The 26,710-nt window shown below is 35.5% G+C and overlaps 1 protein-coding gene across 1 annotated transcript; it reads left to right on the top strand.

Annotated features, from left to right (window-relative positions):
• The first annotated feature begins 22,609 nt into the window (after positions 1–22,609).
• Positions 22,610–26,459, top strand: LOC110626661 (protein trichome birefringence-like 24). Its single transcript, XM_021772699.2, has 3 exons — positions 22,610–23,236; positions 23,642–23,931; positions 25,317–26,459. The coding sequence occupies exons 1-3, from the start codon at positions 22,930–22,932 to the stop codon at positions 26,088–26,090; spliced, it is 1,371 nt and encodes a 456-aa protein (XP_021628391.1). The 5' UTR covers positions 22,610–22,929; the 3' UTR covers positions 26,091–26,459.
• The last annotated feature ends 251 nt before the right edge of the window (positions 26,460–26,710 follow it).

Below are 26,710 nucleotides of genomic sequence, written 5' to 3'. Positions count from 1 at the left end.
TATATATTAAACTATTCAAATTTATATAAGATAAATTTAAAACTTTTAGAAAAAAAAGAGTTGTATGAGTAATAGCTAGATTATTTAATAGATTTTATAAACTATTTAGATTTTAAAAAGAAAAATAAATTTAGAAAAACAAGAAATCAATATTAAGTATTTATAATTATTAAAAAAAAAAAAAAACTATTCTAGCAGACTATCCAGCTATGATGATTCAATGCAGATCCTCCAAAACTCTTTTTCCTCTGTTTCCTATTATCTGTACGTGGTAAAAATTTCTCATTTTTTGCTTCATATGTATTTAATATTAATTTATTCATCACAACTATTCTAGGAAAATATGTGAATACAAAATCTTTCATAATCATAAGAGAATTAATCACTAACATATTTGAAGTTTTAATTAGGTCTTACCCTTTCCTTTATAAACTTTAACAGGACTGTTAAGTATATAAAGACAAATGTATTTGTAGGGTGTGGAGTGCTAAAACAGTAGCATCAGAAGATTAGAATAATTGGATTTGAAAGCTTATAGGTTCGAAAATTAAAACTGTAATTATAACTATGCGAGTATGGAAATAACACGATTTTTCAACAACATGTTATGTATTTAAATTACATTTTTTAAAGATTTAATAGGAAAAGATTTGATATAGAAAGTTTGAAATCATGAGAAATTAATAAAAATTTGAATTATTCAAGTTGAATATTACGTTTGAAAGATAAGAAAAAAAAAAAGAGCTTATTTTTTAAAAAATTCGTGGTACAAATTTAGCCCTAATTAATTTAATTTTAAAAATTCATATATGAGATATTTGATATTTTTTATAATCCTATATGGATTAGGAGTCAAATTAGTAGGGTTAGATATAGTTTATGAATAAGAATACCTTATATTTTCATATTTTAAATAGGATTTGCTTTATTTTTTTATTTTAATTTGTTTTGTTTTTCTAATCCTAATTATTTGTTTTGTTTTCTGATAAAGGACTATTTAGATTCTGTCAGGAGTTTTAACCAATATCATTTGGTTAAGACGAAATAAGAGAAAAGATAGGCTAGAAGACTAAAAGTCTTACTGAAATTCTTCAAAGATTGAAAAGTGTCTTTCTAGTAGTTAAGGGAGACTATTTATAATAGAAACAAAACCCTAATATGCAAAATTATGAAAATATTCAAAATATCTAAAAAAAATAATTAAAATGCAAAAGTTAGCCTCGGTCCAAATCTGCCGTAAAATCCAAGACCAGTTGCTCCATGTTATTCCTTTCCACTTGTAAAGAACTCGACCTCGAGTTGTCATCAGCAGGGTAGTACTGAAATAGATCTGCCACATTAAACGTCTTGAAAATTTTCATCTCATGTGGGAGGTCAAGAACATAGGCGTTGTCATTGATCTTCTGAATGATCCGAAATGGACCAATCTTCTTGGCGTCAAGCTTTTTCTGTCCTCCACCACGCTCCTTACGTAAATACACCATAACTTGGTCACCGACATTGAAGGACTTGAAACGCCTATGTTTATCAGCTGTAGCTTTATATTTGTCGTTGGCTTATGTAAGGCATTGTTGTACCTGTTTGAAAACATCAACGTGCTGCTTTGCCAAGTTGCTTGCTGCAATACTGTTGTGAGAACCTATGGGAAGGGCAATAAGATCAACTGTATACGCTGGGACCTTCCTGTACACAACAGAAAACGGTGACATCTTAGCGGAGTTATGGACAATACTGTTGTGAGCAAATTCCACCTGGTCTTGGAGGATTTCACTCTCCTTTGGACTCATCTTGTAATGAGGCAGATTCGGTAGTTTTAATCCAGGAATGATATCAATCTAATATTGGATATCCCGCAGAGGTGGAAGCTTGGATGATTCATCCACTATCTTAGGAAACTCCTTCAACAGCTCTTTGACGGGTGGTGGTAAAGATGGTGCATCCTCCATTGTACTTTTTGCTCTCACTAATAAGGCCAGTGTACCTCCAAATTTCTCAATTGTGCCTGATAGCCTCTGTACTCCCGTGGAAACAACAACAACATTCTTCCATTCCACTTTAGAATGTTTCGCAGAACCGGAAGGCAAGATAGTAATCTTCTTTTGATTCCACGTGAACATGTATGAATTCTCCTTTCCCTTATGCAAGGCATCAACATCAAACTGCCAAGGGCGACTTAGCAAAATTTCACAGCAATCCATATCCACAACATCACAATTAACAGGTTCAGTATAAGATTTACCGATCGAGATAAGCACACTGCAGATTCTGTTGACCTCAATTGTCGGACCTTCCTTAATCCATCCGACTTTGTATGGCGAAGGGTGTGGCTGTGTAGGCAGCTGCAATTTCTCCACCCTTCGGTTCCCTTGAACACAGTCATGATACCAGTTATACAAAACCTGAGTGTGATCGCTAGGTAAGAACCGTTGTTCCATCATCTGCTTTATCAACACCCAGTTTCGTATGGGTTCCAGCCTCCTTTAATAGCGTTCGTTTTGAATCGAATTTCACCAGGCTGCTGCACCCCCTTTTAACTTAAAAGCCACAATTAGAACCTTGCGATCCTCTTCCACGTTCATAACTTCAAAGAAACGTTCAACCTCTGCCAGCCAATCAAGAACAGATTCCACATCTAATGAACCAGAAAAGTTTTGAAGGTCTACCTTGATCTTGTAACCTTTCTGATAATTCTGTTGGGGATTTGCAGGTACAGGATTGGCGACCACAGGATTGGCGGCCACAGGATTGGCGACTGGCTGGGGGTGTGTGGCGGCGGTGGGTTGGTGGATTCCCTGCTGTAGGGTCAGTTGTCCGATCATCTCCCTCAATACTGCCAAAGATGCCTCAATCTCAGCAAGTCGCGCCTCTTGGTTATCTGCCATGGTCGAACTTTGCTCTGATACCAATCTGATAAAGGACTATTTAGACTCTGTCATGAATTTTAACTAATATCATTTGGCTAAGACGAAATAAGAGAAAAGATAGGTTAGAAGACTAAAAGTCTTATTGAAATTCCTCAAAGATTGAAAAGTGTCTTTCTAATAGTAAAGGGAGGCTATTTATAATAGAAACAAAACCCTAATATGCAAAATTATGAAAATACCCAAAATATCCAAAAAAAAAAAATAATTAAAATGCAAAAATTAACCCCAGTCCAAGTCTACCATAAAATTCAATGCTAGTTGCTCCATGTCATTTTCCTATTCCAACTAAAATTAGGAGATATTTAGTTATAAATATCCTTTATTTTATATAAAAAATAGTGAAGATTTGATTTTTTTTTTCCTTAATGGGAATTTATTGTTAGAATTTTGATTTTTTCAATTGCATAGCAATTTATTAAGGTTCAACTTTATGGCCTTTTAATATAGATTTCCTCAAACTATACTTTAACTTATTAAAAAATTTATTGTGCCATTTTTTAACTGAAATTGCTTAATTATCTATATTATTGATTGGTTAGGGGATATAATAAAATAATTTTGAAAGATATTTTAGCATAATTTCTTTGTCAATTTGTATAACAGTATTTTTAATCACGAGTTAATTCTAAATTCTGTATCAATACATTGAAAAGCTCGTCAAATTTTAAGAAATAGACATGAAAAGAAAACAAAAGAAATTAGTAGTTTTCTTATATACATGTTGGCCGCTTAAAAATTTTTTTACCAAAAATTTCATTTTGATTATAATTTTTTTTATGTGCTACCCTTAATTGAAAACCCACACCTAAAATTTCTAAGAGCAATTAAATATTAAGAAAATTTAACTAAAAGAAAAGTAAAGTCATACAACATATACTTCTATGTAAAATTTCAATCACTATTCACTCTCTTTACTCAATTATACTTTCAAGTTTACAGTATCCTATTCATCAAGAACTCATCATTTTTCTTGTTCCTTATTTTTAAAGGATTCAAGCATCAAGAGATAACTTAAATGCTCCCCGTAGCTGATATAGGACTGATTAGACTCCGTTAGTAATTTTAACCAATAACGTTTAACTAAGGCGAAGTAATAGAGATGAGAGGTTAGAATCCAAAAAAAAATTTATTGAAATTTTTGAAAAATTGAAAAATATCTCAAACAGTCAAGGAAATGCTATTCATAATAGAAAAACGCAAAATTATAAAAATATCTAAAAAATAATTAAAATACAAAATTGACTTCCTAAACGATGAAATTTTTAGCTTGAATTTTGTGACTAGACCTTTGGCTCTCGTCACACTTTTGAAAATCGTGCTTCTCGAAATTCTCTTTTTGAAAAACTATCGTGGGTCTCCATCGGATATTTACAGCAAAAGTTAGGTCCGGTCTAAATCTGTCGTAAAATTTAAGACTAATTACTCCGTATCAATAGCTTACTACAAATTTAAGCCAATATAGATAATCTAAATCTCAATTTCTCATTCTTTCAATTCGATACCCACAAGAATCAAGAAAACAATTAAAGCCAAAGGAAAACAAAATGCATTAAGATAAAACCCACACAGAATTTTGGCCTAACTAGGATTAAATACCAAACTTAATTTTATCAAATTTATATCAGACACAATTATTAATTAAATAACCAAATCTTTTAAACTAATTTTTTTCATAAATTTTTAACATAGCCCTAAGTTTCACATGCTAAAGAAATTAAATGAATAAGATGAGAGAAGAACCTTTATAGTTTCAAAATTTATTTGCAAGATCTTTTAAACTCCTTCTTTCTCTTTTTCTTTAGAGCTCTCAAACTCCCATGTTGGTTTCTCTTTAAATGAATAAGAAAAAAAAAATTTTTAATTTAGTTTCATCATAGAAAAGCTTTATGGGAGGCAAATAAGCTTTCTCTCTCTAGAAGTTACTATTCACCCTAACTCTCTCTCTCTTGATTTCCTATTGATTTTGCCCCTTTCTCTTCAATTTCTAGCTTTAAAAGATGTTTAGGGAGGACAAGAATTTAGTTGAGATGAAAATCTAAGGAAATTTGATGGTAGTAGAAGAAGAAGAAAATCTTTGGTTCATGAAAGATGGGGTTTCAACAAAGGCTAGTTGAAGAAAATGGGAGAATAATTCTTTTTCTATTTTTGTCTCTTTTTAAAGAAAATGGAGGATTATAATTTAATATAATATATTTATACTGTTGGCCCCATAAATTTTGAAAGAGATTGATTTTGATAATACCAAAAATTAATAAATTATATTTGTCTAACCATATTTAGTATAAAAAATAGAGTATCTGGAGAGCATTGAAGAAACAAAGAAATTCTCTATATCGAAAAGAAAGAAGACTCTCATAGCAACACAAAAATGAATCAAAGAAGGAAAAAGTGAAGAAAGATATCTTTATGATTTATTGTAAAAGAATGAGTGAGTTGATATGTCAATGATAAATTTTTTTACTCATTCTATTTAAATGTTTTTTGAAAGAAAAATTTATAAAGCTATTGTTTTATCTAACTAAAATTATAAAAGGCTAAAATTAGACATCTAATTTTAGATACAATTTAAATTTAGGTATCTAATTTCTGCTTGTATTTATTTTAGCTAACTACTTTTAGTCTAGGAGTTTAACTAATTTTAGTTTGTACAAATTTCAATGTTTTAATGGCTAGTATTTTTAAATTTATTACCGTTGAACTACCTTTGCAACTAAGAAAAAAAATTTTTTTTTAGACATCTATTTACAAGATTAAATCCCTTCATAAATAAGTAATGAAAGCACTGATATTCTTAGAGCATTCAAAACCCTTGTATTAAAAGGTTTTCATTCAAATTTTTTATCTTCATTGACAAATCTTCTCTCTCTCTCATCTTAATAGTATTCTGTTGTAATTACTGAGAGTTGTTGAGAGTGATTCTTTCAAAATTAAAACCTATGTAAGATTGATGAAGTATGTGTGTTCACTTAATAGAGGTTTTAAGCACCTATTGAAGTTTAAGTAGAAGTTTAAGAGGTGAATCAAATGTGTAAAGGTCTACAAGCACCTGAGAATCCTGATGTTATATGTAAGGCTGTTCTCTTGCATGTTAAAAGAGGTTTAGTGGAGTGAAGACTCAAGGAAGGATCTTGGGAGAGTGGATGTAGGCTGTGTTTGCGAACCACTATAAAATTTCTATGTTTTATTTATTTTTTATTCATAATCTCTTTATTTTTAGCGTTCATTATTAATATGAGATCTACGTTTATAAGTTTAAATCATGCTGCTGAGAATATGATAAAATTAGCTTGCTAATTTAATTTATGCTTTGCTTTATCTGCATTTGTTTAGTATGCTTTTAATTTGTGTTTAGCTGTTTATAAAAATCTTTTAAAGATTTTGTTTTTAAAATATCCGTTTTAAGCTATCACTCTTTCACACACATAATTAGTAGCCACAATTTTTCATCAAAGCTTAGAACAAGGGCTGAAAAATTGATAAAGTGACCAATTTACCCTCCCTCTTGGTCACTTATCTTGGGATAATAAATTTGTATCAAAACAGTGCTCTTTTGCTTGAGGTTCAAATACCTTAGAGAGATTTTAAAATGGCTAGTTCTTCTAATTCTGCTGGTATATCTGCACCTTTAGTCAAAGGCTAATCAATCATACGACCACCTCTTTTCAATGGTATAAATTACTCTTTTCAGAAAGTTAAAATGAAAAATTTTATACAATCTGTTGATATAGAAGCATGGCAAAGAATTATTAAAGGTCCTGAAATTCCTTTGGTTATATGAGGAACTAGAGAAAAGACTGAAGAAGAATATACTGAAGCGGATTGGAAAAAGATCTCTTGAAATGCTAAAGTTTTAAAAATATTTTATTGTGCATTAGATGTAATTGAATATAATCGTGTTTCAGATTGTGAGTCTGCTAAAGAAGTATGGGCCAAACTTGAAGTGACTTATGAAGTCACGAACCAAGTAAAAGAATTAAAAGTAAACTTATTAGTTTGTAACTTTGAACTGTTGGAGATGAAACCAGGCGAAACCATTGCTGAAATGAGCACTAGGTTTACTGATCTAGTCAATATTCTAAAAGCACTTGGAAAAAGTTTTAAAGAATTGAGTTGGTGAAAAAGATTTTGAAATCTCTACCGAAGTCTTAGAAAGCAAAAACTACAGTTATCTAAGACTTTACAAGGTACACCTATAATGAGCTGATTGGATCATTAAATATCCATGAAATGATATTCAAAAAGAAGATCACAAAAAAAGAAAAATGCAAGAAAGATATAGCCTTAAAATCAAAAAAGCTGATAGACGGCAAAAAGGTATAGCATTTGTTAATTTTTTTCTCCTTACCATATAAGAATAAGGAATACTTATAAGAGAAAACTTTTGAATCAAAATTTTAGAATCCTTACCATATAAGAACAAGGAACACTTGTAAGAGAAAACTTTTGAATCAAAATTTTAGAATCTTCTTCATGTTTGTGGTATGTACTGCTTTGAGTGAGAGTGAGAATTTGCTTTCATCAATTGCATCAAGAATCTTGGCTAACTTATCAACTATTCGTTGTAGTGTTTATCAGATTCTCATCTAAATCCTTCGATCATTGGTGTTTCAGCTTCTCTAAGTGTGGGGTGCCATAGGATGTGAGTTTATTAAATCTTTGAATCCATATTTACTCGTGCGTGTGGGTTTGAGACTTGTGCCATAGGGTTCCACGTCACTTGGTATCAGAGCCAAAGTGAGTTAAATTCTAATTTATCTTAGGTTCTAGGGTTTTTTTTTTTTTTTAGTTATTTCTTCTTCTTTTTTTTCTTTTTTTTTCTTTTTTTTTAAAGTCTTAAACAACTGAAATGATTTTTTTTTTTTGCAAACTAAAATAATGAAATAAAGCTAAAATTAAACAAAAATAAAAATAAAACTTATGAAATAGATAAACATAGATAAATAGGAATTTATCTATTACCGTGCTATGATACCAACTGATGTGGAACTCAGGATTAACATGTGATCAAAACTCCGAACAGACAAATTGATAAAGAACGAGACTAAGATATCTTCCAGAGATTGCTCTACCATACCCTAACCAACCAATGTGATTAGAAATGAAGATTATGGAGCGAAGGTTATTCTACCACACCTCTAACCAACTAATGTGATTAGAAACATAAATAATCAAGCAATTCCATCTTCGAGAATGCCACAAAAAATTCTTGATAAGTTAACTAAGCACGGAGGAGATCTATATTAGAACGCCACAAGATTAAGTCTTGATAAGTTGCTAAATAATGGAGAAGAACTAAATATTGTTCATAACATCATCTTTATTTACTGACTAATTGTAGTTGCGACCTTAAGGGTGTTTTTATAGCCTCCAAACCCTAATTCTAGTGTAGAAATATGTAATTATAATATAGGAAGGGTATATAGTCAAATAGTCAAATCTAGATTACATTAAAGATCATTTTCCTAAATTGTCTTGGAGAAATCTCCTTCCTAAATGGACTGAATGAATTTGACTTCTGATTGGGCCAAATTAATTTAAAATAAATCCTATAAAATACTAAAATACCAAAAATAATAAAATTGGCTTAACTGCAATTCGGTCATACATGCATTATGCAATTTAAAATTGTATTGTACATCCACATGTGTTGAAGAGTATGTCGCTTATTTCCTTATTCTCCCATACTTTCCAAATATAGTTTTCATCTTGTAAGTCTTGAATTAAGCGATGATAACTTGATTTGTCATGATTTAGAGCTTCCCATATTAAATTCGTATCATTGTATGAAGGGGTTTATGTGATTAAGATATGATTGATCACCATAGATTAAATTAGAGAATGCCCCATTTGTTCTCTACTAGCATTAATCATGAAATCCCTATACAAGGTAGAATGAAATTAACAAATGAGATTTGAAATTTCATTCAATCGATCAATTGCTAATAAATGAAATCTAATATAATTTAATATAACAGACACGCTTCATGTATTAAATGTTAAATCGGAATATGTGTGATGAAGAGATATTAATTACACTGAGAAATCATATACTGAAAGGTTAAGTCAAACCACTTTTGACATTTTAAATATTTGGGTAGTCTTGACATATTATTAGATAATATTCTTCACCTTCAAATTAATTAATTAGTTACTTATATTTGTTGTCAATATATTTGAAATCTAATGAGTCATATGCAAAGAATTGCATCAGAAAATAAAATGAGAAGTTAAATCAAGTAGGACTTGATTACATATAATTGATATTGGGATAAAATTATAATTTGAAAGAATTACGATTTTGATCTAATTAATTAATTAGGAATTTAATTAAAATTGTCCAAAATTTATGTGGCCTGTTTATTAAAGTTTTGGACTATATTTTATAATTTATTTATTTAATTAGTTAAATAAATAAATATTGTTATACTGAAATTCTAAGATTTTAGTATAAAATGATCTCTTGTGAGACCCTAAACAATACTTTTAAGAGCCTCCGGAATTTGTAGTCAAGAGTTAGCACTCAAAATCTCTTCTCTTCTCAAACCTTTAGAACGGTTCTAAGGTTTTTCGAATGCCATTCTAAGTGGACATCGTTAGAGACCGGACACTTGTACGATTTGTGTTTTGTGACAATCTAACCAAAACGAATGATTTCGTATTTTTTTATAAAGAAAATAAAAAATATTTATTTTCTCTTCAATATTATTGCTTTATTCATTTAAATGTGATTCATGTAAAATTTTATTTTTCTATTTTTTTCACTGCATTCAATCTGATTGAAAATCCAACATAATTATATTTTATAAAATTTAAATTATAAATAATTATATCTGATAATCTGAGATTCAGAAAATAGGGTTTTACAAGGGTTCTGTAAAACTGGAAAAAGCTTAGGCCTAGAGGAGAACATTTCTCCTCTTTATCTATTTCCTTTTGTCCGCTAGTGACGTGTAACAGAACGTGTGTCATTGGGCCACCTGTTCCTGTCACGTTGATATGGACGCATGAGGAAATCAGATCACTGCCCCATGTGTAACGGCCCCTGATTCTCCCAAACGCGTGTACGGGTGGTCCCAAGTGAAGAGTGGGTAGATCTTCCTCCCGATTCCGGGCCGGACCGGAAAATATGATATGGGCTGAACCTAGAGAGGATTTTATTCATCGGGCCCAAAGGTCTAGACCGGCCTGATTGAGGAGATTGATAGGAGTCTGATCTCCAGACTGGGTGGACCGGACTTGATGCATGTGATGAGGCTTGAGGACCTCTAGATGATGGGCTGGTGTCGTGGGCCTGGTCCCAGACCAGAGTAAAGAAACCCAGCGGTCATCAATTGCCCCTTTACCTTCTCGTCAGTTATTGCCCAACTGATGAGGGGGTAAATACCAAGAATCATTATGACCGCGCCTGTTGATATACAGCTTGCCTCATAACGCCCTTTCACCTAATTGTCGTTTTGACTTTCGAATCCTCTCTGTCTTTTTCTACTTCTGGATTTCCTCTGTTCTTTGTGCACTCTGCCATCTTCATTTCCCTGCTTTTATCTTCAAGGCACGCTTTTCTTCCTTTTCCATGAATAGCTTTTAAGGATCCTGGTACCGCTATCCTAGAGTCTAGCATCACTCTGTTCGGTATAAAAACCTCATTCTCAGGGTGTATCTTGATATCACCTCCCTTTTCACCTTCGGGACCCTCACCGGAATGAGAGGATCTCCCTTCCCGATCCACATACCTCCAGTATAATCGATCCTCAGAAAGACGTGCGCTCAGTTTTCTCTGTTAAACAGAAAGAGTATGGTATACCCTTTCCCTTATCTCCTTTCTTTCACGGGGTTTTTCTAATATTTCGAGATTGCTTCTCAAATGTTGATCCCTAATTTCGTTCTTTTCATGTTTTCTTCCGAATCTATCTGTCTGAGCGGGGGTTTTACGTCCACAGGGTGTTTGTTCGATGTCTTATTCGGACTGGTCAAGGCGAGCCGAACATTTTATTACTTTGTCTCTCATGGAGGTCTATTTTGGTCTTGCTTTTGTGATTTTTACTGAGAATCATTATGAGTTGCCCCGATTTTGGATTTTTTGCAGCTTCTGAGATGAAGATGGATCAGCTTAAGTCCCCTAAGATTCTTACGCTGCTCAGGGGGAGCCTGAATGTTGCCTCGGACGCCCTCTTAGTAGGGCGATCGGCGAGGGGGGTTACCCAACAAGTGGCCGAAGTCATATTGTTCAGGTCGTCCGGTCGACCTCCTTCTCCTGCTCTTGCCCGAGCTCCGATGTCGAGCTCTCGAGGTGCCAAATCTTCAAGGCCGCCAAGCGGCGGCAGGTCAGTCTCAGTCACTCTAGCTGTTCAAGCTCTCAGGTCCCCTCAGACTTCAAGGCCACGCGAGGACTCCGAGTTGATGGGGGCGAAGCCTGCCCCGCCTTCTGGCGATGCTTCTGGAGAGAGGCTTGAGGCCTCCATAGTTGAGAAGGGGGTCCTTGCAAGCAGGACTGAGCTTGCCTCTGCGGGGAATGTTCATGGGGCCCTTCTCGAGGTCAGCTCAGCTACCGAGGGGAGGGAACTCATTTTTGTAGATGATGGGGGTGTAGCGGAGAAGGTCGGGGACAAGAGTCCCGTTGTCCCCGAAGTGCCTGTCCTAGTTTGCATTCCAAAGAAGTCTTGGGCTTCTAGAAGATCGGTTCCTGCCTTTCTTCCTCTCGGGAGGGAGGAAAAGGTTCCCGTGGTGCCCCTGATGTCTACTCCGGACTCAAACTCACGGAATAACATGATTTCTGAGATTTATTGTGGAATACAAGATGCAGTTCACACATGTAACATAAAGCAGCTCATGGTGGGTTCGTGTCAGGATTTTGATATAGAGCGCTTGTGCTATGAGAAACAGAGATTTGCTGCACTCAATCGAGCTTCTGTTGATGCTTTCAAACATATGTTTCGCGATATCCAGAGTTTAGTTGTTCCATTGCCCTTCAGAATGCCTCGCCAATTTTCTTGTGCTGCTTTGAATAAGCAAAAGGGGGACGATGCAACTGAACTTGCCAAGTGTTATATTCCATCTGCTGTCATTGAAGGTTCTTTTTTAACCCGCATGAATCCCATGGAATGTTTTGTTCATTCAGTAGCCAATCGAGATAATTTTTTCAGTGACAATGCTGACCTTCCCGGGACTTTAACTTGAAGACTTATGTTTTTCATGCGTGATATACACACAGCATATGATGGAACAGTAAGAGATGCTTATAGGTATCAACTTGTTCAGTTCTCCTATAATATCGAGACAGAGTTCAGCTGGAATGTAAGGAGCGTCTAAGGGAGTATAGGGAGTCTGCCGAGCTACAAAAAACAAAGGGGGGGATCCAACAGACTCGTGAAGCTCATCTTCCGAACTGTAAGGATTCTTCCTGAATTGAAAGCTAAGATAATAGTGTAGGTGATAGTGATGTAAATGTAGATGATAATGTACCTAGGCATGTAAGTCCTTTGAGGACAGTTTTTCCTTCAATAGAGTGGGTGATTAGACTGTAAATCTTCTTTTTCTTTGAATGAAATTTCATTTTCATTTATTTTGCTTTTTTTTCTCTTTTTGCCTTCAAACTCGTTAGAACTAAAATTCTATAAATTGACTGAACTTTTGGCTTATAACTTTATCTATTTCGCTAAGGCATTCTTATCCACAAGCTCTTTCCGAGCTGGACTAGCTGTACCTGTGAGCTCTGTTTTTATCAGTAGGCTGAACTCTCGACCTTGAAAGGTGATGAGCAGGGCTGGCCTTTTTGCTTTTAGTTTTGATTTGCTGGACTGAAGCTGGGGTCTCATCTGTTCACGCCATTGGATTTCTCCTCGGGTTGCCCCTTTACCTCCTCAGCATTTATTACATGAGTGGTGAGGGGGTAAATCCCTAGACTTTATTTGTAACTGCGCGGCTCCATTTTGGACCATTTGACCTTTCTATCTGGTTATGAGCTCGGATATCTGGTCCCTCTGGAAGTGACCTTTTATCAGTGGATGCGGTTTGAGCTGCGTGCTCCACTGGGATAGAGAGCTCGGTCGTTTGTCGTTTTCCTCTTCCTGGGTTATCCTTGTTAAATATTTGTTTATGCTGAGTTAACCCGAGCTGTGAGCATGGTCCTTTGCCTTCGTTTATCCTTTTATGTGTTTCTGCATTTGTGGGCCTTTTCATAGAGGGAGCTCGGTTCTCTGTTATTTCTTCTATACTTATCTTTTTTCATGTCGTGAGTTCATCTGAGCTGGGAGCTTGGTTTTTTGCTTTTTTGCCTAGGCTTTTATGCCTGTAGCCTGTGACGCTGCCTGTATCGCGAGCTCAGGAGTTCAGAATTTTCACTTTCTTCACTTTGGTGCCTCGAGCTCCTTTGTGAAGTCGGACTTTATTTCTTGTTTTCTTGTCGAGCCTTATGTGGGCTATGTTTCAGTCTGATTGCTTATTTGTTCGGCTTCAGCTTTCCTTTTATAAACTTGTAGCCTCGCCTTAATTCGGTCTGCCTATTGGATTTACCAGTACCGAGCTCAATTCATTTTTTTTTTGAGATCGGCATGGTGCTTTGGTGCTTTGGCTATTGTGTGAGATCAAAGTCTCTTTACCTCATGACTCGAGCTCCTTTGGGAGGTCGGAGTTTAGCTTTTACATTTAGGGTCCCGTACCCCAATCTTTTATGTGAGGTCGGAACTATGTTCTTATGAGTTATTTTTGCGTGTTGTCATTGTATACCGCTGTTTGCTATGAGCATACGACGCTAGAGAATTCTTTGGGGCTCCCGGCCTTTGTCGCTCCGGGAGATCTTTGAGATCTTCGCCGGCCGTTTTTGCTCCAGAAGATCTTATGGGATCCTGGCCATTTTTGCTCCGGGGAGATCTTGGTGATCCCGCCGGCCATTTTTGCTCCAGGAGATCTTACGGGATCCTGGCCGTTTTTGCTCCGGGGAGATCTTAGTGATCCCGTCGACCGTTTTTGCTCCAGGAGATCTTACGGGATCCTGGCCGTCTTTGCTCCGGGGAGATCTTGGTGATCCCGCTGGCCGTTTTTGCTCCAGGAGATCTTACGGGATCCTGGCCGTTTTTGCTCTGGGGAGATCTTGGTGATCCCGCCGGCCGTTTTTGCTCCAGGAGATCTTACGGGATCCTGACCGTTTTTACTCCGGGGAGATCTTGGTGATCCCGCCAGCCGTTTTTGCTCCAGGAGATCTTACGGGATCCTGCCGTTTTTGCTCCGGGGAGATCTTGGTGATCCCGCTGGCCTTCTACCTCCAGGAGGTCTCTATGTCTCAAGGAGGTCTTCTGATATCTATTTTTCTTTTTCTGAGAGAGTTAATATTCACAATAATAGAGATAATCATTGTTATATGATGGTGTTATTTCATTTACTCATGTTTTCATAGTACAAGAATTTCTTTTCACAAATATTCTAAGGAAAGTACCTCTTCTGCTTCACCAGCTCATTCAACCTTTTGTTCCTCCAACGATCATATTGATGGTTCCACTGGACCCATCATTCACTGGCCCTGCTCCCATTCTCCTGAGTGTCTGCGCTGCTGGGTTCGGCTTAGGCCTTTGTCCTTCCGGTTTCTTTATAAAGTTCTTGAGGTGTCCCCTCTTTATCAGCCTCTCGCTCGCAGCAATCAACTGGAAGCAGTTATTGGTGTCGTGGCCGTGCGTGCGATGGTACTGATAATATTTGTCAGGATCTCGCTGGTTTGCTTCCGTTTTCATAGGCCTGGGCCATTAGAGGAACTCCTTGTCTTGGACGGCCATGAGCACTTCGGCTCTAGAGGCATTGAGGGGGGTCGGCTTCTCTGGAACCCACGGAGGGAATGGCCTCTATTCTGAGACCCGATGAGGGAGAGATCTTTGGTCCCTTCGCTCCCAGGGTTGTCTGTAAGGCTCAGGCCTCTTGCCATGCTTTTTCTCGTGTCTTTCCAGCCTCCCTTCCTCTGGTGCTTTCCCCTTATCGGTCGCTCCCCTGGCGAACCTGCTTGTCACCAAGGCATCATCCTGCCTTATGTATTTTTCCGCCCGTTTCATCAGCTTGGCCAGTGAGGTCGGTGGCTTCCTGCTTAATGAGCCAAAGAACTCGGCAGAGGTCGTCCCCTTTTGCATGGCCTCCACCGCCCTTCCCTCATCGAGCTCGGGAATCTGCAGGGCCTCCGTGTTGAAACGAGCGACGTACTCCCTGAGCGATTCGTCTCTCCTCTGCTTGATCGTCTCCAGGTAACTTGTCTTCCTATCTGCGGGCACCCCGGTGATAAACCGGCTGATGAAGCGAGTGGCTAGATCTCCAAAGCTGCTGATACTTCCCGCCTCAAGGCTGTTGAACCACGCCCGTGCTGGCCCCGAGAGCGTTGTAGGGAATACCTTGCACATCAAGGCATCTGAAAGAGTTTGCAGCTCCATGAAGATCTTATAGTTCAAGACGTGCTCCCGGGGGTTCCCAGCTCCGTCGTACGCGGCCGTAGGTGGCATCATAAATTTCTTGGGAACAGTCTCCTACTGCACCCACTTCGAGAATGGTGAAGAGGTGGGCAGGAGAATTTGGTTCTGATCCTTCATTCCCAACTCGGCCAAGAGCTGCTCTCTCATTTTTTGTAGATTTTGGTCTACACTTTCCTCCTCCTGCCTGGGTTTCTTCTCCAGGTGGTACTCTTCCTCTTCCATTTCGCTTCTCGTCCACCTGGTTGTTCCGGCAGAATAACTATCGACTTCATCATTCTCGATCAACCCCCTTTCTCCGGTTTCTCGACTAACTGTTTGGGGATGGTTGAGGGTAGGTTGAGGGTCATTGGTCTGGGGCTCCTCTACCATTGGCAATACGTTTGCTGGGGTGCTAAGGCCCTGTTGCTGCATTATCTGCCCCAGCCAATGGGCGGTGTTTTGTAGTTGGAGGGCGATGGTTTGGAGGTCCTGGTTGGACAAGGTAGCAGCGGAAGCATTCCCTGCCAGGCTTGGCGAGGGATTGAAAGGAATTGGTGTTTGGTTGTTTGGTGTTGTGGGACTGGAAAAAGAGAACTGTTGTCCCTCCTGAGTGGAGCTCAGGTCATTAGGGGTATTGACAAGATTGTTTTCGTTGTGGTTAGTCATCGTGGATCTCATTGGGTATTATCAGAGTGGAACTCCGGCGATGAAAAGATCTCCTTCGTTCCCACAGACGGCGCCAATTGATAATCTGAGATCCAGAAAATAGGGTTTTACAAGGGTTCTGTAAAACTGGAAAAAGCTTAGGCCTAGAGGAGAACATTTCTCCTCTTATCTATTTCCTTTTGTCCGCTAGTGACGTGTAAGAGAAAGTGTGTCATTGGGCCGCCTGTTCCTGTCACGTTGATATGGACGTACGAGGAAATCAGATCGCTGCCCTATGCGTAACGGCCCCTGATTCTCCCAGATGCGTGTACGGGTGGTCCCAAGTGAAGAGTGGGTAGATCTTCTTCCCGATTCCGGGCCGGACCGAAAGATATGATATGGGCTGAACCTAGAGAGGATTTTATTCATCGGGCCCAAAAGTCTAGACCGGCTTGATTGAGGAGATTGATGGGAGTTCGATCTCCAGACTGGGTGGACCGGACTTGATGCATGTGATGAGACTTGAGGGCCTCTAGATGATGGGCTGGTGTCGTGAGCCTGGTCCCAGACCAGGGTGAAGAAACCCAGCGGTCATAATATCTTTATAAGGATTAGAGGTCAAAAGTTAAAAATAAAAAAGGTTAAAACGCGAACATATTTTTTTTATAAAATTTATGGATCAAATTATATATTTAAGAAAAAAATATAAGCAAAATTGTGGTGTTCCCTAAATATTAAAAAAATATAAGCAAAATTGTGGTGTTCCCTAAATATTACTTAAAACTAGCATGTCTAAGGAGATTAGAGAGATCAAAGTAGGTAGCACATCATCATCAATAGAAAACAATCCTACAACTATATGCTGGGGTATAAAAAAATTAAAGAATCAATCAAAATTTTTTATTTAAATTTCTTTTCTTTATTTAGAAAAGAATTCTTTTAGATGGTTTAATTACTTTCCTCTAAAAAATTTTAGCAATCGAGAATTGAGAAAGTAGAATCTGAGAACTTTCAGATTTATTCAAACACACTTACCACTAAATTAAATCAATAAGTACATCTCATTTATATCTTTATAATATTTTTGCGCAATTATTATGACATAATTTATTTTAAAAAAATATATATCATAAATCTGAATTTTAGGTCATGCAGTGGTAGATTAAATTTATTTAAAAATTTCTTAAATCATATGATTAAGTTATATAATGAAGGGTAACTGATTCATTTTGCATAATCCCTTTTCTATTTATTTTTTCCTTGTAGAGAAGATAAAAATATTTAGATTTTTTTTTTCAGTTTCCATTGCTTAAGTTCTTATATATAGTTGTAATTTGGTAATACACTTTTTCTTTCTTTTAATTTATTAAGAGTATTCCTTTATTTCCTGTTTATAGTTTATAGAAAAAATAATTTTGTTAGAATTCATCAACTGCTTCTCATAATAATACATTTTTAAATGGTTGAATATAAATTCTATCCCTAAAAATATAATGAGGGCTACCACTACATCAAGTAATTATTGTCAGAAAAACTCATTATTTTATTAGAAAATAACTAATTAATTAACTTTAAATTTTAAAAATATATTAAAATATTTATATAATTTTAAAAAAATCTATAATATTCATATAATTTTAAAAAATTTATTCAAAAATTCGTGATATTTGATTAAAATACTGTTACCATTACTTTTAAGACTAAAAAGAGATATAGAAATTTTTGTTCCAAAATTATTTTTATATATAACAAGAAAATAAAATAAAAAATATAATGAAATTTATCGATTAAATTATTAAAAAATTATAATTAAATTATATTATTGACTATATTTACTAGTAAAAAATTATAGTTATATTTTTATTTTTATAATGTAAAATACTTTAAAAATAAAAAATTAAGAATATTTTAAAATTTTTTTATTTTTTTTAAATTAATAATTTTAAAAAATTAAAAAATATTATAATATAATTTTTTAAATATAAAAAATTAATAAAAATTAATTTATTAATTTATCAATACTATATAAATTAAATAGTAACGTTTCCATACCTCCATTCTATTAATATAATGGCCATCCATTTAATTGGAAGAGGGTCCCACTAAAATAAATTTATAGAAATTGCAATAAAGAATTGTATTCAGAGGAGAATTATATATAATATTTGTATTTAATTAATATTTAAATATAGTTGAAGATGTAGTTTGTCTAGAGGCTGCTTGCAGACTTCAGCGTTAGGAATGTTGTCACCGCTGTATCCCTAGCATGATTTAACAGCTCTTAATTTAGTTGGCAAGGAGTGAGGTCTATTTCAAGTTTCATCTTACCAGTCAAAAGAATCAATAATAAAAAATAATAATAAAAGTATGACTACTAATTAATGCGAATTCATTTCTCAATCTAATTGATTTCTAATAAACTGGGATTCTATATCTCTCCTCTATCTCTGTCTTAGAAATTTTTTTTTTTCAATTTTTCGTTATGAGAAAGAAGTTTTGTTTTGTGTTGAATTCGTAGCCGAGTAAATTTCACTAATCATCTTTGAATTTAGATTGTTGTAACAACACTATCCCTACACTTTAATTTGTAAAATATAACTTTTTAAATTTTAATTTGGTTAATATAAAACCTCTTATCACCTGTAATAGCCAATCTATCGATTATAATATAATAAAATTACTTAAATACCCTTATTCTACTATGATATTCACTCTCTTCTCATATACTCTCTCAGTCTCTTTCTTCTCTGCTACTAACCAACTCTGCAGAAGTTAAACAACCAAGCTCATCTTGTATACTAATTTAAGTGAATTGCACAATACATGCAAATAAAAAAAATGATAAAAGGGCTCATAAATAAAAAATAAAAAATAAGGAAAAACAACACTTATTTCCTTTATGTTTTGGTCATTGCTCATGCTCTTGAATGACCCACTCTTGCCACCGAATGATTATCCAAGTGTGAGAAGCCTTCTAGAAAGGATTATTCCACAACAAAAATGATTCTTAATACTCACACCTTTGAGAATGAGGCCAACTACATCATGCTTGCCCATGTCCAGCTTTCTCTCGATGATTCCAAGAATGAAACTTGCCAAACAACTGCACTAATTGTAGGTTCAGAGCTACTCAATAATAGTAGGAATCACAGGATGAGTAATGAACTGGATACAAGAAGTGAATGGATTGTGCGCAGAGAATTGAAACCAAAATGGTAGAGAAACTGTTGACTTAATGAATTTGGCAATAAAGATGTGAATTGGAGGTACACCAAGCTGCATGCTTGATGAGATGGTTGTAGATGAAAATTTCGTAGGCAATGGGAGTGGACGATTATAGGTGGATGTCCCTAAAAAAAGTATAAGAGGCAACGCTTGGTCGAAGTTAAGTGGTGGAGACGAGACAACACCATTGCATTTGTGTGGTAAGGATGGAGGCGGAGGTGTGTATAGGTAAAGTAAGCTTAGTGGAGATGACTACAAAATTGATGATAAAGATCTAATGAGGGAGAATTGGATGAGGAGATGCTTCATCCATGGAGTGGGGAAGAGATAAATGAAGGGTATATAAGTCTTTTTTTTTTTAAATTAGTTTAGAATATGCTACATTAGTTTTTAAACAGTAAACTGGCTAGTATAGATCACAAGGAGTTTTATGTTAACTAAATTAAAGTTCAAGGAGTTTTATGTTACAAATTAAAATTTAAGGAGTTTTATATTACAAATTAAAGTTTAAGGACAACATTATTATAACACTCTAAGTTCAGGGATCATCAATGAAATTTACCCATTCGTGGCTTCCTCTACTCAAACTAGGCAAGCGAAGCTCCGTTTCTCTAGCCCAATGTAGTGGGTTCCTTCTCCTCCGGGTGGGAGGTGTATATAGTTTGTCTTTTTTCTTTTGTTTGGTTCTTTTCTGGGTGTTGGTTTTTTTCCTTTGAGTGGCAAGTGTGTTGCATGTTCAAGATCTGATGATTTCTAAGGATTCTTGTTGAAGGGGAGATGATCGATGAGGGACCTTCGTTTGGGCAATGGACACCTCCTGGGGTTGGTACCAGGCAACAAGTTGTGATTGGTGACCTTCAAGGACTAGTTTGATGTAGGAAGCTATGACCACCACTCTCCCTTGGCTGCGAAATATTCGACAGCTTCTCTCTTAGCCTTGTGATCTTGCTCCTCCTTGGCACATGCAGGCTAGAATCTGGCGAGCTGCTCTTTTTTCTTGCTCAATCAAACTAATTTTGGATAGAAGGGTGTCCCTTGTATGTCTTTAGGGCCTTTAGTTTTATTTTCTTGCTTTTGTTTGTCTGTATTGAGCCTTCATCCATTTACCTTTTAATGAATTTCTATCCTAAAAAAATTAATATTAAAATGTTATATATATAGTTGGATGTTTTTATGTTTGTTTTACCGTACATATAAAATTTAATTCTCTAATTGAATATAAATTCTTTTCCATATAGTGAATATTATTGCAATACCCATTATTTATTAGTAATTTCATAATTTTTTTTAGTATAAAAAGGTCATTAAATAAAAAATAAAAAAATAATTTTTTTATAGTATGAAATTTAAAATTTTAAATTCTATCACATTTTCATAAAAAAAAAGCATTCGAATTGTCCACATAAAAGAGGAAAAAAGTTGCTATAAAGTTATTTAAAAAATATTCATTTTTATAATGAACTATATATAAAGATTTAAAAATATCTATTTTGTTTAGAAATAAAACTTGACCACAAGTTTGAGGTAATATATATGTATGAGTTTAGGAACTTTATACCTTCTAAGATTCTAGAGAGTGAAAACCCTTTTAAGATTAGTTTTATGGTTTCTTTTAGAATACAATCAAAACTCTTATTAATGGGCTCCTTTGCCTTTCGAGATACGAGAATTAATTTTTTTTATTTGAAAAGGAGGCAATTTTATTTATACATTCTCCTACTTTAATTATAAGTTTATTTTAGTCGATGAGTATATATATAGTGATATTATCTTAAGGTTTATCGAGTTTGTTATTTTAGTTAGTATAGGAAGTTGGCCTTTCCTTAATTCTCAAAGATTGCGAGTGGCTATAAAAAGATGATGAAATAGCGCAAGAGATATTAGCTCATAACGATCCTTTCATGTCTAATGTAGACTATAACTACCATGACACTATCCTCCTCACTTGCAATCGTTGATGTCTAGGCCGTTTCTTAGTAGGTGTTGTGTGCTTCGATTATTTTTCAATACTTTTGCTGAATACTTGTTTTAGTTTTGTTTCTTAGAAAGATGTCTCTTTAGTCTCCTTAGATTCCTTCTTTGATCTTCTAATGTTAAGGGTCTTAGAAATTAGTGATGCTAGTTTGAGAGGAACTTACTTTTCCATGCCTAGTTTGATGATGTTGTGGTTCATTTCAAAAGTTTTTTATTGGGTTGATTGTGCCCTCGTTTTCTCGATGGAGGAATAGAAGAATCTGGGTGGACTGAGCCTAGAACATGGTTGTTAGTTTATTGTAATTTCTGAACTTCAAACTTGTATGTCTATTGTACTTTCATCCACTGGACCTTCTTTAATGCAAATTCATTGAATGTTTAAAAAAAAATCAACATCATGACTTTTTTTTTTTTGAACATGCAAAATATCTTGTATTGAAAGGCTTCAAACCGGGCTCAGATTAATACACTCAAAACTAATTATAGACAGTCTAAAAAAAAAAAACTACAGTTCACAAACAAAAGCCCAATAACCGAACAAGGCCCAACTCCTTTACAGCACTGAACAGACAATCTCAGGTGGATCATCGATAGTTGCATTGACATATCGCCATCGCAACAAATCATAAGCAGCACCGATCTGCCAATTGCCCACAAACTCAAAAGCGGCAACGCCAACAAACCTTACACAAGTCGAAAAACTGAGTAGAATATCATCTAAACCTTATATGCAAAAAATAAAGGAACAACTCCAAACCACAAAGATAGATAGCAAGATCATAGAACAACTACTCCATACCATTGCAGTGCTGGACCAAAGGATGCTGCAAGCTAGAAGCCATCGCCACCATATACCGAGAAAAGAGATCGGCCCATGACATTCTCAGCCTCAACCAGTCATGGAGCAGCCTTACAGAGCTTGACTTGGCCTCCAGCACTGAATAGTCACTGATTTCATCCTAGCGTCAATAACGACCAAAATAGACCATCAACAATCACCACAACAACCAACAGAAAATCAAAACAAGAGAAAACCTCAAATAAGGACACAAAAAAGAAAGAAACAAATAAAAACTAAAACAAAACCAAAACCATTGAACCCGCTCCATCCAGAGACGGAGAAGTCCGATAGTCCGATAGTTAGAGGCTCTTTGCTTTTTCTCTATTTTATTTAACAAATAAAAGTCCTTTTATCAACATCATTATTCACTAGTATTATTTTTTCCCTTTAATAATTCATTATTTAAAGATACTCATCTTATCATAATTATTATTCCAATCACTTTGGCCTATGATTATTGATATAACATAGAAATAATATAAATAGTAACTAAGAAAGCAGTCGCAAGTATTAAGGTGAAATTTCTATATCACATAAAAAATTCCTACTAAATTAAAAAAAAGGCAAAAACAGAGAAAATGAAAAGAAAAAATATTGACAAAATGCAGCGACCGAGGCAGGAAAAAAAACTGCCAGCTACAAACAACCTATCTTCTGTTTTTCCCCCTTTGCATCAGTTTCGTCTCTCCTTTTTTTTTTTTTTTTGAAGTTTTTATTTCCTCAAATAACATAATTTATGTTTTTTGAAGATAGCGTCCTGTCTTCGATGTCGGTAGCTTTGATCCACTTTATGGTTAAATAGTAAGCGCAATTGTTCTTTGATTATATTTTATGCTCACTTGAGCTCAAGGGTCTTTGCAATCGAGAGGAATCCTTGAGCAAGGCACAGCAGAGAAAGGAAATGAAGTTAATTTTGAAGCTATGGTCTCTTAACAAGCACAACCATTGGCTATTCAAGCTTGGAGTTGCCATTCTCTTGATGGGTCTTGCTTTTAGGCTTTTCTTCTATCAATCTACCATACTTGAACCCAATTTGGAGGACCCTTTTGTTGATAAATCGCAAGTGCCAAACCCACCTCTTTCTGTTGATATTACAGAGCCACCGGTTGCTGTTGATATTCCAGAGCCATCGGTTGCTGTTGATATTCCAAACCCACCTGTTGCAGTTGATGTGGCTGAACCTGAAGATGAGGAGGCGCCTAAACATGGTAATCAAATTCTGCTGCTTTAGCTGGGATTTGGCTGATTTCTTTTTTGCTTTCTCTATTCTCGTCCAATGCGCTGGCAAATTGAGTCAGCTAGGAGGGAAATGACTGTAATCTGCAAGTGTGGGCCGTTTTATTCCTGAATGAGAGCAATTGCTCGAGATCTAGCAGTATTACTTAGCTTTTCTTGAAATTTGAGATTTTTGGTCTAGTTTTGTTGTTGCACAAAATGTTGAAAATTTGAATAGCTTTTGGTCTAGTTAGTACTGCTTGTTTGGTAGATCTACTATTATCTACTTAATAGCTTCTCTTACTTCCCACTAAATCCATCATTTCAGATATTATTGATCCTCTGAAGAGCACCCTTTTAGTCCTGTTATTTAAAGCAGGAAAGCTTTGGTTTTGCAGAAGTTAATCCAGGAAAGTGTGATCTTTTTGCTGGGGATTGGATTCCAAACCCGTCAGGCCCGATTTACACAAATGCTAGCTGCCCTTTGATTGAAGGTCACCAGAACTGTATGAGGAATGGTCGACCAGATTCAGGTTATTTATTCTGGAGGTGGAAGCCGCGATATTGTGAATTACCTCCATTTGATCCACAGAGATTTCTTGAATTAATGAGGAATAAAGCATGGGCATTGATTGGTGATTCAATATCTCGCAACCATGTGCAGTCATTGCTATGCATGCTGTCTTCAGTAAGTTGAGGATTGTTGATGAGTTTTTAATTTTGGTTTTGGATGATTGAAGTAAGTTTCTCACTTTTCCTGGCCTTAAAATTGAAGCAAATGAACAGTTTTGGTTCTGTGATGTCTAGCTAGTTTTGTCCCAAGATTTTGTGCTTATGTTTTGCTTTTGTCTCTTTGGAGAGGGTTCATGCTTGCTGACTGAATGACAGGTTATTTTTCTGGATATACTAATGCTATAGGTTATTTTAATTTTTGCAATTACTTTAAGACTGATCTTTGTTATGCGAAGTAATGTTTTTTCGAATGGCATCATATATTACTTCTTAGAAATTTCATTATGCCATTGATGGTGGTGTAGATTGATCAATTCCTCTTCTGATGGGGCCTGGAATTTGACAGTTTAGTGGTCTCTTGCTATATGATTTTCATCCTGCCAGTAAGGCTTTGTTTAGTAGATGTTCTGCTTAATGTAAAATTGATGAAGTCCACTTGCTAGGTTTATTTCATGTATGTAAAATAATACTATTAAATAATAAAGGCATGTTTTATGGCTTTCATCTTTTTGTCCTTGTGAATGAACCCGTGCCTTATCTCAAGTTCAGTTAGTATACATTTGTTCTGTTTATTCCATGATCCACAGCTTCTAGTTTGTTGATTCATGAGATTGTAGTTATCTCATGAAATCTTTGCTTTAGTCTACGTCATGTCACCTTTTGATACCAATTCATTACTGGATTTGCAGTAGTTGGAAGACTTCAATTGAGTTAGCCCTCATGATGGCAATGTTTTTATGAATTGTATGGCAGTATATCCTCAGAAATTGAGGAATTCCCATATTATGCTGTTGAATTGCCATAAATTATACCCAATGCATACAAGTTGTCAAGTTCCTAGGTGGCTGTTAAGTGGAGCTGCTTTAGGAATGAGCTTCCAGATGTTTTCCTGGCTTTGGAACAAAATAATTCTCTCTGATAAAGATTAAAGAGCAGAGCTTCTATGATAATTAAAAGACACTTGAATCTCAATTTCCTCTTTAAATCCCTTTTTCTGACCTTGTAATAGTTATTTGATCACAATTTATTTCCTGTGGACTTGCAGATAATTTGATTAACAGTACAATTTGGCCTTTTTTCCCTTTCTTTTGTAGCATCCATAATTTGTCTTTTGTATATATATTGGTTTTGTCATCCTAAAATGCTCATGCTCCTCAGCCATGAAGAGTACCAGCAAATTTTTCTTTTTGTTTTGTAACACTGAATGCTGCTGTGACGTACCACTTGAATTTTTCTGTTGACTACAATGTTGTTGGTATTCCCCACCCCCTCCCCCCAAAAAGTAAATAAATTAATAAACAAAAACAAATGAAAATTTACTGTACTTATGTTGTATTTCAGGTTGAGCAAGCAGTTGAAGTTTACCATGACAAGGAATACAAATCTAAAAGATGGCACTTTCCCTCTTACAACTTTACCATATCTAATATTTGGTCTCCTTTCCTTGTGGAAGCAGCAATCTTTGAAGATAATGATGGCGTTTCAACAGCTGAAGTTCAACTGCAGCTTGACAAACTTGATGAGAATTGGACAAATTTGTATCAGAATTTGGACTATGCCATTATCTCAACTGGAAAATGGTTCCTCAAGGCTGCAATATATCATGAGAAAGGCACAGTAGTAGGCTGCCATATCTGTCCCGGAAAGAACTTTACAGAGAAGGGATTTGTCTTTGCTTATGAGAAAGCCCTCCATTATGCAATGGACTTCATTGCAACTTCCAAACATAAAGGTTTGATCTTCTTTAGGACTTCAACTCCTGATCATTTTGATAATGGAGAATGGCATAATGGAGGGAATTGTCCAAAAACAACGCCTGCTAAAGAGGGTGAGATGGAATTGAAGGACTTGAACAGGATTCTGCGCGACACTGAATTAGCAGAATTCGAGAAGGCGTCTGCAAAAGCTGCTGAAAAAGGAGTAAGCCTTAAACTTCTCGACTTCACAAATCTTTTAGTATCAAGACCTGATGGGCATCCAGGTCCATACAGACAGTTCTATCCATTTGCTAAGGACAAAAACGCCACGGTTCAGAATGACTGTCTGCATTGGTGTTTGCCTGGGCCAATTGACTACTGGAATGACGTGATAATGGAGATGGTAGTTAACAGTTGAGAAAATCAGCAACACTCAAGAGAACTAAACCTGTAGCCTTGTTATCCTGTAATTTTCAACTATGAAGATTCTGGTGATGCTTCGCCATGGAAGTCTAAGGATTGATTGCGGCTTCCTAGTTTCTGTACTGTGAATACCGGCATCGGCACACTTCATTATTGCTTTCTTCCCCTTGGATGCCGGAGGTTGTCATTCTTTGGGGGTTACATTATAATGGATTTTCATCATTCAATATATATATAATTGTGACTTCAGAGACCAGGGGGAGATAGTTGAGCATTATTATAAATATATAGTCCATGTTGTTATTTACTCTCTCTTCTCTCTCTATATAAAATAGAAATGAGTGATAATCATTTGATTATTGTAGACATGTTTTTATAACAAAAAGATATATGCGCATGAAGCAGTAAGAGTTCGATAATGAAAATTATATTACTGTTTCAGCACATTTAAATTTATTTGTAGAGCTGTAAAGATAATAGAACTATAAAAAAAATATTTCATGTTACGGAAAAAATATAAAAAAAAAGTTAAATAAAAATATTAAAATTAAATAAAAATAAAAAATAATAAAAGTAATAAAAATCGAAGATTGGAAATTTAGTTTGAAGATTTAA

The sequence above is a fragment of the Manihot esculenta genome, chromosome 1, assembly GCF_001659605.2.
Source record: "Manihot esculenta cultivar AM560-2 chromosome 1, M.esculenta_v8, whole genome shotgun sequence".
In the NCBI taxonomy this organism is placed as follows: domain Eukaryota; kingdom Viridiplantae; phylum Streptophyta; class Magnoliopsida; order Malpighiales; family Euphorbiaceae; genus Manihot; species Manihot esculenta.
This window is presented reverse-complemented; position numbering and strand designations above follow the sequence as displayed.